Source organism: Mobula hypostoma, chromosome 4 (assembly GCF_963921235.1).
Source record: "Mobula hypostoma chromosome 4, sMobHyp1.1, whole genome shotgun sequence".
Taxonomy (NCBI): Eukaryota; Metazoa; Chordata; class Chondrichthyes; order Myliobatiformes; family Myliobatidae; genus Mobula; species Mobula hypostoma.
The window spans coordinates 17946519-17963187 of record NC_086100.1 but is presented as its reverse complement, the minus strand read 5'-3'; the positions used below and the strand labels follow the sequence as shown (position 1 = coordinate 17963187).

The following is a 16669-nucleotide window of genomic DNA, read 5'->3' as shown; positions in this document are numbered from 1 at the left end:
CAGCGTTAAAGTATGGGTATGCATTATACAAAAATACCAGCATGAATTTACGGTGCTAACAGCATTATAAAAGTAGTTTAAAGTGTTGACAGGGCAATGACGATTGGGGGGGGTCTAACTAGAATGGTTGATCAGATTAACTACCTTGGGGGGGGGGCGGGGGAAGAACTTTTCAGACGGCGGAAGTTTTTACATTGATTGTCCCACAGTACTTTCCAGAAGGGAATTTTTGGAAAAGTCATTTTGCAGGGTGGGTGCTGTTCACAATGATTTGTTAACACTGGGTCAAAATTGTTGAACTCCGTATCAAACTACTCTCTGTTAGTAACTTTCCGTAGATTACAGCAGCTCAAGAAAGTGGCTCGTTCTAAAGAATGAGCAATCAGTGCTGTAAGTGCAAGTCACAGCCAAGTGTTATTAATTGTTGTGCTATATAAATGGGAGTTGTTTCTGTATGGTCCAAAGTTAACCAGTTCAGGCAGGATAGAGTTCATCTAGGTTTTATCCTGTTCCAGTTTCTCTAACCTAAGTCGGGAAGTGTATGGTTATGCACTTCAGTAGAAGAAATGAAAAGGTTGACTATTTTCTAAATGGAGAGGAAATACAAAAAAAACTGAGATGCAAAGGGACTTGGGAGTCCTTGTGCAGGATTCCCTAAAAGTTAATTTGCTGGTTGAGTGTGTGGTGAGGAAGGCAAATGTGATATTAGCATTCATTTCAAGAGAACCAGAATATAAAGGCAAGGATGTAATGCTGAGACTTTATAAAGCACTGGTGAAGCCTCACTTAGAGTATTGTGAGCACAAAATAATCTGCAGATGCTGTTGTCAAAGGAACACTCACAGTGCGCTGGAGGCACTCAGCAGGTCAGTCAGCATCAGTTGAAAAGATTAGTCACTGTTTCGGGCTGAAATCCTTCATCAGGACTGAAGGGAGAACTTTGGGGAGGGTTTGAAGAATGCTGGTAGTTGAAAAAAACAGTAATTTGAAAGACAAAGGGGTGGAGGAGGGGAAGCAGGGAGGTGATTGGCAGGAAAACAATGCGCAGTAGTAGAAGGAGGCGGAACTATGAGGGAGGTGATGTGAAATAGGGATAGAGGAAGGGAGGGGGAGGGAATTACCGGAAGTTGGAGAATTCTATGTTCATACCGAGGGGCTAGAGACTACCTAGACGGTATATGAGGTGTTGCTCCTCCAACCTGAGTTTAGCCTCATCATGGCAGTAGAGGAGGCTATGTATGGACATATCTGAATGGGAATGGGAAGCAGAGTTGAAGTCGGTGGCTACCGGGAGATCCTGTCTGTTGTGGCGGACGGAGTGGAGGTGCTCGACGAAGCGGTCCCCCAATCTGCGTCGAGTTTCACCGATGTAGAGGAGGCCGCACCGGGAGCACCGGATGCAATAGATGACCCCAACATACTCACAAGTGAAGTGTTGTCTCACCTGGAAGGACTGTTTGGGGCCCTGAATGGTGGCAAGAGAGGTGGTGTAGGGACAGGTATAGCACTTACGCTTACAGGGATAAGTGCCAGGTGGGAGATCCGTGAGGATGGACGTGTGGATAAGTGAGTCGCGGAGGGATCGATCCCTGCGGAGAGGGGTGGAGGGGGAAAGATGTGCTTAGTGGTGGGGTCATGTTGAAGGTGGCGGAAATTGCGGAGGATAATGTGCTGGATCCGGAGGCTGGTGGGGTGGTAGGTGAAGACAAGGGGAACTCTGTCCCTGTTGTGGTGGCGGGAAGATGGGGCGAGGGCCGAAGTGCGGGAAATGGAGGAGATGCGGGTGAGGGCATCGTTGATCACCGTAGAAGGGAAACCACGATCCTTAAAGAAAGAGGACATTTGAGATGTCCTGGAACGGAAAGCCTCATCCTGGGAGCAGATGTGGCGGAGATGGAGGAAGTGGGAATAGGGAATGGCATTTTTGCATGTGGCGGGGTGGGAAGAGGTATAGTTGAGGTAGTTATGAGAGTCAGTGGGCTTGTAGAAGTTGTCAGTGGACAGTCTGTCTCCAGAGATGGAGACCGAGACATCAAGAAAGGGGAGAGAAGTGTCAGAAGAATTGTGAGCAGTTTTGGGCCCCTTATCTTAGAAAAGATGTGCTGAAACTGGAGGGGATTCAAAGGAGGTTCACAAAAATGATTCCAGGATCGAATGGCTTGTCATATGAAGAGCATTTGATGGCTCTGGGACTGTATTCACTGGTATTCAGAACAATGAAAGGTGATCTCATTGAAACCTATTGAATGTTGAAAGGACTTGATAGAGTGGATGTGAAGAGCATGTTTCCTATGGCGGCTGAGTCTTAAGATCAGAGGACACAGCCTCAGAATAAAGGGGCATCCTTGTAGAACGGAACTGAGGAGGAACTTCTTTAGCCAGAGAGTGGGGAATCTGTGGAATTCTTTGCCACAAGCAGCTGTGAAGGCCAAGTCTTTATGTATATTGAAGGAAGGAGATTGGTGCTGAGAGGAAAATTGGATCGGCCATGATGAAATGGCAGAGCAGACCCAATGGGCCAAATGTCCTAATTCTGCTCCTATATCTTATAGTTTTATAATATAATTATTTATCTTAATCTATAAAAGGCTGTATACCGTGGATCTGGTTAATTGGGAAACATCGGGACCAGTACATTTTGGCCCAATCAAGTGGCTGTCACAAGTATTGTAGTCGAAGTTTCATGGAAATAGTTAAAAAGGTATAAAAGAGGCAAACTTCCATTTAACTGAGTAACAAATTACAGGTGTCCCCCGCTTTTAGAACATTCGCTTTACGAAACTTCACTGTTACGAAAGACCTACATTAGTACCCTGTTTTCACTAACAGAAGGTGTTTTCACTGTTACGAAAAAAGCAGCGCGCGAGAAATGGCGGCGTGCGGGAAAAAAAGCAGCGCACACCCCAAGCAGCCAAGCTCCTCCCTCGGAACTGCATTCTAGCTGCCATTGCTTAAACACGTGCTTTATCTCGATTTATTTTGTGCATCCGTTAGCAAGATGAGTTCGAAGGTATCGGAAAAACCTAAAAGAGCTCGTAAGGGTGTTATGCTTAGCGTAAGACCAGACATAATTAAGTGTTTCGATCGTGGTGAACAAAGTAAGGACATTGTCCACGTGTTGAACTTGCCCGCATCCACCATTTGCACTATTTATACGCAGAGAGAAAAAATCTTGAAAGCTGCCGATGTTACTGTTGGTTCTGCTCGTAGCAAAGTGGTCTCTCTTAGTCGGCACTTAGTAATGGATAAAATGGAAAGTCTATTGCTTGAGTGGATTGATGGGTGTACAAAGCATGGTGTTCCTTTAAGTTGTCTTCTACTTAAAGAGAAATCAGTCAGTCTTTTTAATAAGCTGAAACAGAAAGCACTGGCTGATGGTGATGAAAGTGTTGCGAAAGTGGAATCTAAAGGTAGTCATGGGTGGTTTGATCAGTATCAGTGTGCCTGCTTATTTGGGACGACTCCTAAACTTACAAAAGCTGATCAAGAAAATTGCCAAGATTCCATTTGTTTATTTTGGACACACTGCCACTCAATTGGGGCAGAAGACTTGCCGAACAGCTTCTAACTAGCATTAGTTGCATGCTCTTGTGTGGCCTTTAGACACTACACTATGCTTACAGCTAACAGTTTTTAAATAGCATCGGCTGGGTGTGTTTGTGTTCAAAAAGCAGTGATTCTTGTTACTGATAGTTGCCGAGAAGTGAGTATTAAGACAATTCAGTACTCTTTTGCTCACGGTGGTATAACGCATTCAGGCTTGGAGATGCCAGAACCAGCCAGCTGTGAAAATGGCACAATTTCAGTACTTCAAAAAGTTAGGAACCACGAAGAATTTGAAGGTATTGACAATCATCTTGAATATTAACTTTAGTTCTCACCGACACTCAGCTCTCTCCTGTGGATCCAAGTAGCTGTTTGCATGCAACCATGGTGACACACTGGTACACCGCTTCGATGGGTGGGATAAACCAGGTGACTGTAGCCAGCGAGTTTCATACCCCAGTGAGATAGGGACATGCAAAGTCAGGCCTGGCAGACGAGGTGGATGAGGTCTACAGTGAGATTCGACCGTCAGGAAGGCGGCACTGCAGTGCTGCGTGAGGAGCAAAGGGCATGACGAGGCACAGAAGTGGTCATCCTCTAACCTGGGAAGACCCCAGTTGTGAGGACTACTCGTCCCACTGGACCCAGACCGAGAGAGTGGAACTGCACCAGTGCAACGGCTTTTCCACTTTAAAAACTCTCCTGTACAGGTTTCCTGTCATTGTCAGATACGATGGACAACCAACAGTGGTATTGGTAGTGTCCTATTTTGTTCTGTATTTCATTTAAATACATACAGGCTTCCCCTGCCATCTGAAGGTAGAGCGTTCCTATGAAACGATTCGTAAGCCGAAATGTCGTAAAGTGAAGAAGCAATTACCATTTATTTATATGGGAAAATTTTTTGAGCGTTTCCAGACCCAAAAAATAACCTACCAAATCATGCCAGATAACACATAAAACCTAAAATAACAGTAACATATAGTAAAAGCAGGAATGATATGATAAATACGCAGCCTATATAAAGTAGAAATACTTTTCTGCAATCATTGAAGCACTGTCTAGCGCAGTGAAAATCTCACGCAAACCCTGTCGGTGCAGGCGCTGTCGGCGGAAGCACTCTCTCCAGTAACCTTTAAGCTATGAGGCTGCCAAATCGTACCAAATAACAAATCATACTAAATAACACAAAAATACACAACCTATATAAAGTAGAAATAATGTATGTACAGTGTAGTTTCACTTACGGGAATCGGGATGGTGTGTTAGGTTGAGTTGTCGGAAGTTGGGGTGGCGGGAAGTGTTTTCTTATCAACGCCTTTAAGTGCCGTCGGATTTTCTGAATGGTACACTAGTAGAGGCTCAAGGACAGCATCACCAGTGGCATTAATAACAGGCATTAGGGTAAACCTGTCCTTCGATGCCTTGTGTCCCTTAGCCTGCTTTTCTTCTTTCGAAATAAATGTCTTACTCGGCAATTTTTTCCAATAAGTTGCAGCTTTGTCACAGTTAAACACTTGCTTATACGAATAACCACCTTCTGTAATTATTTTTTTCAGTTCTGCTGGGAACTTTTTGGCAATTTCAGTATCAGCCGAAGCATTCTCTCCAGTAAACGTTAATCTATGAAGCTGCCCTCGCCTCACTGATTATCTGATGCCCCAATTAACCAGAATCCACTGTATTTTATGTATTGCATCGTACTCTGCCACTAAATAACAAATTTCATGACATACAGTATTGCAGTGATAATAAATCTGGTTCTGATTCAAGCCACATAATTCCCATCCAAATTGTTAATATACTGTATCTGACAATAGGATTCTGCAGATGCTGGGAATCTTGAGCAACACACAAAAAATGCTGGAGGAACTTACCAAGTCAGGCAGCATCGATGGAAGGGAATACATAGTCAACGTTTCGGGCTGAGACCCTTCATCAGGACCTCTTGGCCTGAAACGTGCTTATTCCCCTCCATGTCTGCTGCCTGACCTGCGGAGTTCATCCAGCAGTTTGTGTGTGCTGCCCCTGAGGTGGAGATTACTTGGTATTTTTAGCTGTCATTAGTAAAAAGTGGCATCTTTGAATACACCAATCTTCTGGTTTTCAATTGGAAACCAATTGCTAAAATGCATAAGGTTATTTAAATGAAATGACCAGGTGTTATAATATGCAACACACATCAAAGTTGCTGGTGAACGCAGCAGGCCAGGCAGCATCTGTAGGAAGAGGTGCAGTCGACGTTTCAGGCCGAGACCCTTCGTCAGGACTAACTGAAGGAAGAGTGAGTAAGGGATTTGAAAGTTGGAGGGGGAGGGGGAGATCTAAAATGGTAGGAGAAGACAGGAGGGGGAGGGATAGAGCCAAGAGCTGGACAGGTGATAGGCAAAAGGGGATACGAGAGGATCATGGGACAGGAGGTCCGGGAAGAAAGACGGGGGGGGGGGAAGGACCCAGAAGATGGGCAAGAGGTATATTCAGAGGGACAGAGGGAGAAAAAGGAGAGTGAGAGAAAGAATGTGTGCATAAGAATAAGTAACAGATGGGGTACGAGGGGGAGGTGGGGCCTCAGCGGAAGTTAGAGAAGTCGATGTTCATGCCATCAGGTTGGAGGCTACCCAGACGGAATATAAGGTGTTGTTCCTCCAACCTGAGTGTGGCTTCATCTTTACAGTAGAGGAGGCCGTGGATAGACATGTCAGAATGGGAATGGGATGTGGAATTAAAATGTGTGGCCACTGGGAGATCCTGCTTTCTCTGGCGGACAGAGCGTAGATGTTCAGCAAGGTGATCCTCTCGTATCCCCTTTTGCCTATCACCTGTCCAGCTCTTGGCTCTATCCCTCCCCCTCCTGTCTTCTCCTACCATTTTAGATCTCCCCCTCCAACTTTCAAATCCCTTACTCACTCTTCCTTCAGTTAGTCCTGACGAAGGGTCTCGGCCTGAAACGTCGACTGCACCTCTTCCTACAGATGCTGCCTGGCCTGCTGCATTCACCAGCAACTTTGATGTGTGTTGCTTGAATTTCCAGCATCTGCAGAATTCCTGTTGTAGGTGTTATAATATTTTGAGTTGTAACTGCACCATTACTTACTTATAGCCTGTTAAGCCACTGGCGTTTAGGACAGTAATAAAGGTCCTCTGTTTCTGGCTGTATAGAAGGATTTCTCATTGCTGTTTCTGTCACAATTGCTCTTTGACCGGTCGGGGTTGCTAGCCTTGGAATGAACCCCTGAAACTGGAGGACTGGTGGACCCCTCTCAGTCTGGCTTCTACCCTTTGATCTGTTTGGCATGAGTAATCCTACTAAGAGTCAAACCACAAGGCCCTGACACCAGCCAATATTGGTACCACAGAGAGAGATATTTACACCAACGCAAGAGATTCTGCAGATGCTGGAAGTTCGGAGTAATGCACACAGTGTTGATGAAGGATCTCGGCCTGAAATGTCGACTTTGTATTGCTTTCCATAGGTGCTGCCTGACCTGCTGAATTCTTGTAGCATTTTGTGTGTGTTATTCGAGATATTTACACTTCTGTTTTTCACTGTTCAGAAGCCAGGGCCATTGTCATTTTCACATGTGTTAATGACTGGGACTTTGGGGTACAGGACTCAATTTCCAAATTCCAGATCACACCAGACTTAGAAGTGAAGTAATCGAGAAGGCACTGATACATTTTAAGAGGACATATGCAGGCAAACACTTGGCAGATGGAACTAAGGCATCTGCTATTTGATATGTTTTGGTAGGATGATAGAAACAGGTGGTAGAGTTTTAAAGGGGTAGAAGAAAAGAAAACTGGAAATGTTTTAAGTAAACTTTTATCAAATATGTATGTATATTACCCTGAGATTCATTTTCTTGCAGCCTTTCACTGTAAATACAAAGAAACAATAAAATCAATGAAAAACTACCCACAAGGACAACAAATTGTGCAAATACAAATATAAAAAGAGAAATAAAATAATGGTAAATAAATGAACAGTAAATAGTATTGAGAACATGAGTTGTAGAGTTCTTGAAAGTGAGTTCATAGCACTCCTGGATGTGCTCAATGATGGGGAGGGCTTTACCTGTGAAGGACTGGACTGTATCCACTACTTTTTATGGGCTTTTCCTTTTAAGGGCATTGGTGTATCCATACCAAGCCATGATGCATCCAGTCATTATACTCTCCACCGTGCATCTATAGAAGTTTGTCAACATTTTAGATGACATTCGAAGTTTGCGAAGATTCAGTATGTTTTCTTTGTAATGACACTTAAGTGCTGGACCCAGGACAGATCGTCTGAAATAATAACTCCTGGGTTATAACCACTGGGTTCCTCCTCCTGGAGTCAATAATCAGCTCTTTGGTTGTGGTCTTGTTGCTGAGATACCATTCAGCCAGGTTTTCACTCTCCCTCCTATATACTGATATGTTTGTACACACAGCGCCTCTGCTTCCTTAGGAGTCTGCGGAAATTTGGCATGTCATCAAAAATTCTGTCAAACTTCTATAGATGTGTAGTGGGAAGTGCTTTGACTGCCTGCATCGCAGTCTGGTATGGAAACACCAATGCCTATGAACAGAAAATTTGGGGTAGTATATCACGGTATAGTACAGCCCTCCCAACCATTGAGCACATTTACATGAAACGCTATCGTAGGAAAGCAGCATCCATCATTAAAGATCCTCACTACTCAGGCCATGCTCTTTTCTCGCTGCTGCCAGGTAGAAGGTACAAGAGCCTCAGGACTCACACCACCAAGTTCAAGAACATTTACTACCCTTCTATCATCAGGTTCTTGAACAAAAGAGGATAACTACATTCACTTGTCCCACAACCAAGATCTCATTTTAAGGTCTCTTTATCTTGCTATTTCATGTTTTCATTATTTATTGCTATTTATTTATATTTGCATTTGCACAGTTTGTTGTTTTCTGCACTCTACTTGATCTTTCATCGATCCTGCTATGGTCACCTTTCTGTAGATCTGCTGAGTAGGCCCACAGGAAAATGAATCTCAGGGTTGTGTGTGGTGACATGTATGTATTTAGATAATAAAATTTACTTTGCATTTTGAACTTCTTTGAATACTGGATTTTATACTTAAAGATATATCCATGAAGCTGTGCTAACCAATAATAAAATACCAAGTCATCTCTGCTGAAATATATATATCATTCTTTGAGAGGGTGGAGAAAACCTAACAGAAAGTACAACAAAGGTATACAAAAATGAGATTACAGTATTGTGGAAAGGTTTGTTTTGAAGTGAACAGTTGGATAATTGGATTACATTTCCTGAACTACTTCCTGTCCCTCTGGGGAGGTGTGGGGAGGGTGTGGAAGTTGTGAAGAAGGGATGTTTGGTGGAGAAGCGAGGGAATTGGACTAATAAGATTTCTCTTAGAAAAATAGTGGCATGATAGGACAAATAGCCATGTCCTTTACTGTTTCTTATTCTGTGAGGGTGATCTGGTCATCTGGCCAGAAGATCAACTTTGGAGTCAACTTCAAAGCTACTTTTCACCGTTTGGTACAGTTAGACCTCAATACTTTGGCAGCCAGAAAGCGCTGCCAAAGTTATACCAACATGTCTCCTGCCCCACTAGAAGCCCAAATATACTTGACCTCTGCTACACAGCAGTCAAGGATGCCTACCGTTCTGTCCCACAACCTCACTTCGGAAAATAATTGGACCATCAGGCCATACTCCTCCTCCCGGCTTACAAACAGAAACTGAAGCGCGAGGTCACGGTGTCAAAAGTAGTGTTGCGTTGAACGGAGGAAACAGATGAGGTCCTCCGTGACTGTTTTGAATCTGTGGACTGGTTAGTATTCAAGGACTCGGCAGCTAACCTCGAAGAGTATGCCTCAGCTGTCACGGACTTTATTTGGAAATGCACAGAGGACTGTGTGTCTCGCAAGACGATCCGGGTATTGGGTCAAGTCCCTTTTGAAGGCTAGAGCTGCGGCTTTTAGGTCCAGGGACACCAGTCGCTATATGGAATCCAGGCGTGAACTCCAGAAAGCCATTAAGGGCGCCAAGAGGCAATATCGAGCCAAGTTGGAAGCCCAGGCTAACCAGAGGGATGCCAGTAGACTATGGCAGGGTCTAAATGAGATCACTGGGTGCAAAGAAAAGGCTGGGAATATCAATAACCGTGGCGCTTCTCTTCCTGACGAACTTAACGTATTCTACGCAAGATTCGAACAGAAGAGGAGCGTTCCACTCCCTCCGGATGAACTGGACCTGGTGGCATCGAGATTCATCGTCACCGAGGAGGACGTTAGAAAGGCCTTCCTGAAGATAAATCCAAGGAAGGCGACGGGCCCAGGTGGCGTCCCGGGACTGGTTCTCCGGGCCTGTGCAAGCAAGCTAGCTGGAGTGTTTGCTGACATCTTCAACTGCTCCTTGCTTCAGTCTAAGATCCCCTCATGTTTTAAGAAGGCAACGATAATCCCAGTGCCGAAGAAGAGCAAGGTGGCATGCCTGAATGACTATTGACCTGTGGCTCTGACATCAATTGCTATGAAGTGCTTCGAGAGATTGGTTATGGCACACATCAACCACAGCCTACCGGTCAACCTCGACGCTTTGCAATTCGCCTACCAGAGCAACAGGTCAATGGCAGATGCCATCTCTCTGGCCCTACATTCCTCCTTGGAACACCTGGAGAATAAAGGCTCATACGTAAGGCTCCTTTTCATTGACTACAGCTCTGCCTTTAATACCATCTTTCCAAATAAGCTGATTCCTAAGCTCCGGAGCCTGGGCCTTAGCACTCAGATCTGCAGCTGGATCTTCAACTTCCTCACAGACAGGACCCAGGCTGTAAAAATAGGGGACAAGCTCTCCTCTACAATCACTCTGAGCACCGGTGCCCCACAAGGCTGTGTACTCAGCCCCCTGCTGTACTCACTGTACACCCATGATTGTGTAGCCAGGTTTCAATCAAACTCAATATATAAGTTTGCTGATGACACAACAATTGTAGGCTGCATCTCAGGTAATGATGAGTTTGAGTACAGAGAGGAAATTAAGAACCTGGTGGCATGGTGCAAAGACAATAACCTATCCCTCAACGTCAGCAAGACGAAGGAATTGGTTGTTGACTTCAGAAGGAGTAGCGGACCGCATGACCCAATTTACATCAGTGGTGCGCAAGTGGAACAGGTCAAAAGCTTTTAAGTTCCTCGGGGTCAATATCACAAATGACCTGACTTGGTCTGACCAAGCAGAGTCCACTGCCAAGAAGGCCCATCAGCACCTTTACTTCCTGAGAAAACTAAGGAAATTTGGCCTGTCCCCTAAAACCCTCACTAATTTTTATAGGTGCACCGTAGAAAGCATTCTTCTAGGGTGCATCACAACCTGGTATGGAAGATGTCCTGTCCAAGACTGAAAGAAGCTGCAGAAGATCGTGAACACGGCGCAGCACATCACACAAACCAATCTTCCGTCCTTGGACTCACTTTACACCACACGCTGTCGGAGCAGTGCTGCCAGGATAATCAAGGACATGACCCACCCAGCCAACACACCTTTCGTCCCTCTTCCCTCCGGGAGAAGGCTCAGGAGCTTGAAGACTCATACGGCCAGATTTGGGAACAGCTTCTTTCCAACTGTGATAAGACTGCTGAACGGATCCTGACCTGGATCGGGGCCATACACTCCAAATATCCGGACCTGCCTCTTGGTTTTTTTGCACTACCTTACTTTCCCTTTTCTATTTTCTATTTATGATTTATAATTTAAATTTTTTAATATTTTCTATCGATTTGTGCTCCAGGGAGCGGGAAGCACAGAATCAAATATCGCTATGATGATTGTACGTTCTAGTATCAATTGTTTGGTGACCATAAAGTATAAAGTAAGAAAAGTAAAGTATTATGCAAGTGTTATGGATTGCAATTGTACTTTAACATTGGACTTTATGATTGTATATTACAGTTCGAGGCTCGGAAGGAATCTATATGCTCAATGGCCCTCCCAAGTATACAGAAAATGCCTCTTTCACAAGGTATTTTAAATAAATTTGTTACACTTCTATTGAACATGGGGGAAATGTTTAAATGGAAATTAGACCGAAATAAATATGTATATATTTTTAAAATAGGAACCTTAAGCTAGTAATAGAGTGTCAGGTTTTCAACTTCAGGCTAGAAGATATTTCCAAGCCATGAATTCCATCCAACTGAGAAGATTTGGTGCCAGTAGAAGAAGCTGCATGTCCCACTTGGACTGATAAGTTGTCTTGAACCACCCTCTAACATTCCTTGGCCCCAGTTATAAGGTAAATGTGTAAAAATAAATTTATCTGACTGTCCTCTCAGCAAGAAATGATGGCCACTGTGGGAACCCCTCCCTGCACTGATCCCATTCCTCCTGCCCCACCACTGCAAAACAAAAAAAAAGAAAATTGTGATTTCTTTTTAATATCAAGAAAGTTTGCATTAAATTAGAAGAATCTGTATATTCTCCTTGGGTTACAAAGGCCTGACTTGTATATGTATCGACAGGTGTTTTGAGAGACCAGCAACAAGGATTTACTGGCTGCTGCAGGGACTGCAGGCATCTTCTGCTGCCTGGAAGCTCAATTGGCAGCTACTTTTCCTGCTTGACAACAGTCCAAGTTACAAGTTACGAGCAGTTCATAGGATCAGAGCCCTGCCATAAACTGGAGATGAGCTCTATTATATTTACCATGGACAAGTTTGGCTACAGTAAATTGCTGCTCATCTTTGGTTCATTTAATTTACTGTTTTAATTGTGTCTACAGTCTTATGAACTTGGCAAAATAGTTTACGTCGAGTAGAAGTCTGGAAGGATACTTCAATTTGCCGTTGCTTGAATCTGATTATTGTTTTTCTTTCCCTTTTTGTCTTACAGAGAGGACAAGAAAAATTGCAAAGGCTTTATTTTCAGCAGAGATGGTTCATTGTTCGCCTGGTGCAATGGGGAAAAGTCAGTTCTAGCATTTGCTCACTTGTTACAAATTCTTTGGTCTTTAAAGTCATAATTCAACTTGTATCTCGAGTTATGTCCCTGTAACATACTGTGGGGCGCTATGGTACCATAGCGGTTAGCAGGACACTAGAATACTACAGCACAGTACAGGCCCTTCGGCTCTCGATGTTGTGCCAACCCATATATTCCTTTAAAAAAATTAAGTACTAAACCCACTCTACCCCGTAACCCTCTATTTTTCTTTCATCCATGTGCCTGTCCAAGAGGCTCTTAACTACCCCTAATATTTTAGCCTCCACCACCATCCCTGGCAAGTCATTCCAGGCACCCACAACCCTCTGTGTAAAAAAACTTACCCCTGAGCTTGTACATTCTAGTGTGCATTCCCTCTGGATGCTCCCACAATTCAATGATGTACCAGTTAAGAGGTTAATTGGCTTACTCGGCTGGAAGGGCCTGTTCATGCTATATCTCTAAATCAATAAATATATATTCAATTTATTGTTGAATTTTATTTTAGGTTGAGAGATTGTTGCAGTTTTATCCTACTGCAGCATTTTATGTTGATCTGTTGTAATATGTGAGGAGGAAGAGTCCTGGTTGACAAGATAACTTGAGAAAAATACTACAGCCCAGACATACATCCCTATTATACTTGTCTATTTCAACACACAGTAAAACAAATCTATCTTCCGTTATCCTGTACCTTCTGTTCATACTGTACTATGTTTTATTGATTCTGCAACTAGCTTTGATAAGCTTATATTTGAATAGCATCTCTTCTTTTTCTCCAGTGTAAATATCGTGGGTACCGTGGACGGTCGGCTATTACACTCTTTTGATCTGCCTAAAGTGGCTTTGCTGGCATTCTCTCCTCAAAACAGCATCTTGGCAACTTGGCAACCTTATATTAGTGAGTAATTCATTTACTTAAAGTCCATATTCACCACTCTGTCTCCTGTAATCAACACCAGTAATCCATTATATTTGAATGTATGAGAGGGGGAAATGTAAAATTGGAATTAACTTGTTGTGCAATGCTGTTGAGTCATTGTTTAGTCAAAAATACTTTAACAATTTAAATATATGCGGTATACAGCATTCAAGTCATCATTTTAATCACAGAACATATTAGTGCAATTACTGCATTAGTGTGACACCAGTTATAATTCACATGCAGATCATACATTTTAAGAGCAACACACACAAAATGCTGGAGGAACTCAGCGTTCACAGAAGGAAACGAACAGTTGATATTTTGGGATAAAACCCTTCATCAGGACTGGAAAGGAACGGGGCACAAACCAGAATAAGAAAGTGGGGAGTGGGAGGAAGGAGTCCTTAAGTACAATGGTAAAAAGGCCTTAAGCTGTGCCTTTTCCCCGAAGAGTCTTTGCAGTTGCTGCATCTACCTTCAGCAAGTCTCAGAGCACATAACCCTAGATGTCAGAGTGTGCCTCTTTGCGGCACTCAGCCATAGACAACAACTTTCACTGGAAGACCAGTAAGTCTTAAGCAGACCAGAGGACATTTTTTAGCGAGGTGATGGTTCTACACCTGAGCTGCTGTTTGTATTGTCTCTGGGAGGAGCCTGTTCCGTGCAGAGTGTGGAATGAACTTCAAGAGCTACTCCAGCAAGTCTTCTCATATTGTTCTGACAAACACATGTTTTAGAGCTGACGGATGCTGATCTCAGTTCTAGTGCAACATGGGCTGTGGATGGTACTCCGCCATACATGAAAGGCCTGACAGAGACTTACTGCATCCATAGAACCCTCAAATTTGCCACGTAAATAGATAGAGTAGTGAAGAAGGTGTGTGGTACGTTGGCCTTCATTAGTTGCAGGAATTGAGTTCAAGAGCCGCGAGGTAATGTTGTAGCTCTGTAAAAGACGCTGGTTAGACCACACTTGGAGTATTGTGTTCAGTTCTAGTCGCCTCAGGATGTGGAAGCTTAAGAGCACATTCAGAGAGATTTACCAGGATGCTGAATGGAGAGCGTGTCCTGTGGTGAAAGGGTGAGTGAGCTAGAGCTGTCCTCTTTGGAGCGAAGGAGAATGCAGGTGACTTGATTGAAGTGCATAAGATGATAAGAGGTATAGATCGAATGGACAGTCAGTGCCTTTATCTGAGGGCAGAATTTTAGGTGATTGGAGGAAAGCATGGGGGAGTGCCAGAGGCAAGTTCTTTTTCCCACAGACAGTGGTGACTGCATGTAACTCAGTGCTAGGGGTGATGTTAGAGGCATGTAATTCTTGGATAGGCAAATGGATGGAGAAAACGTGGGGAGCCATGTGGGAGGTTAGATTGATCTTGGAGTAGGTTAAAACTGGGGATTCCATCAGGGGTTACTGGTAGGAGTCCATGGCATTAAAAAGGTTGGGAATGCCTGGGTTAAAAGATCTGCACAACATGGTGGGCTGAGTGGCCTGGACTGTTCTATGTATTACAAGTCAAGCAATGTGTTTGTGCTTGTTTGAAAGTTTTAGTGATGATCAATTCTGCCGAATGACCTCAACAATTTCATGTTCCACCAGAGTTACTTCGTTACAGACCGTAAGAGATAGAAATAGAATCAGGCCATTTTCAATTCTGTACTTGGTATGAGCAACAATTTGGATTCTTCCTCCAAATGAGGTTGAACAACTAGAAAAGAAGCTGTTAGGCCCTAATCATCCAAACTTTTTGTCACCATGAGTTGTGGAGTCTATACTGTGGAGCCACAGGTAGCACATAGCTTCTGTTCAAGTTTCAGTTAATTTGTATCGAGAGTTGACTGATGGATGTAAGCCAATATTAGTGCTTTGTCTGACATTGAGAGAACAGGCCTTGAACAAACAATCCTGGCTGAATTTGCATGCCTGCAGATATTCAGGGCAAGGTTTCGATTGGGCTATCACTTACATTTGGAAGAGTCTGCACGTACTCACTTTCATAATTCACAAATGTTTAAAGTCAGGCCTAAGGCACTGTGGAACTTGGCTTTACCCCCGATGTCAATGGCTTGATGCTCCGTCCGTCTCAGGCAAAGCCCTAAACGCCATTGAGCACCTTTACATGGAGCGCTGCCACAAGGAAGCTGCTCCCATCATCAAAGGCCCCCACCATCCAGGCCACATGCTCTTCTCACTACTAGCATTGGGCCAGAGGTACAGAAGCCTTAGGTTCCACTTAACCAGGTTCAGGAGCAGTCACTAACCCACAACCATCAGGTTTCTGAATCAGCATGAGTAACTTCACTTGTCGCTGATAATATGGCCTACAGACTCACTTTCAAGGACTCCTTAAACCCCATGTTCTCGGTATTAATTTTTATTTACACAATTCGTTTTCTTTTGCACGTTGATTGTTTTTTAGTTTTTGTTCATAAATTCTGTTGTATTTTCCCCCTTTAAATGCCTACAAAAAATTAACCTGAAGGTAGTATATGGTGACATATATGTACTAAATTATAAATTTACTTTGAACTTTGAATGCCTTTGGGGATGGCTTGTTGAATGAAAGCATCAACAAGGTATGCAACAAGTATTTCTCACTATGAAGTTGTGCATAGCCAGCAGTTATAAAGGCTTCCCAGATTCGTTGCATGTGGCAGTTTGACAGTCTCATTAGGTACATATTGCAGATATGTAAAATCCAGAAATCATGAACAGCTTCCATAACCACCTACTAGATAAAGAATTATTAGTTAGAAATACTCAACTTAATACTGATAGAATATTCAAATTTAATATTTTTGCAATAAGCTCATTTGCTGCTGTGAATTTTATTGCAGCTTTATTTCTGCATATGCAAAATATATTTTACTTAATTATGAGGGGTGTAGATAGGATAAATGCAAGCAGGCCTTTTCCATTGAGGTTGGGTGGGACTGCAACTAGAGGTCATGGGTTAAGGGTGAAAGGTGAAAAATTTAAGAGGAACATGAGGAGAAACCTATTCACTCAGAGGATGGTTAGAGTGTGGAATGAGCTGCCAGCACTAGTGGTGCATGTGAAGTTTGCATAGGTACATGGTCAACAAGAGTTGTGGAGTCTATACTCTGTATAGGCAGTTTAAATGGTTTTGGCATGTACTAGATGGGCTGAAGGGCCTGTTTCTGTGCTGTCCTTTTCTATGACTCTGTAATCTAATGGAAGGATAGAACACTTGTTGAGCATGAAA

General features: G+C 43.4%; 1 protein-coding gene across 3 annotated transcripts in view; it reads left to right on the top strand.

The window, feature by feature from the left end:
* Window positions 1-16669, top strand: part of eif2a (eukaryotic translation initiation factor 2A) — a 61640-nt gene that overhangs the window by 7730 nt on the left and 37241 nt on the right. For all 3 annotated transcript variants that reach the window (XM_063045357.1, XM_063045356.1, XM_063045358.1), the window contains exons 2-4: window positions 11489-11558; window positions 12428-12502; window positions 13300-13418. In XM_063045357.1, the coding sequence (XP_062901427.1) occupies window positions 11489-11558; window positions 12428-12502; window positions 13300-13418 (264 nt within the window). The remainder of the gene's footprint in view (window positions 1-11488; window positions 11559-12427; window positions 12503-13299; window positions 13419-16669) is intronic.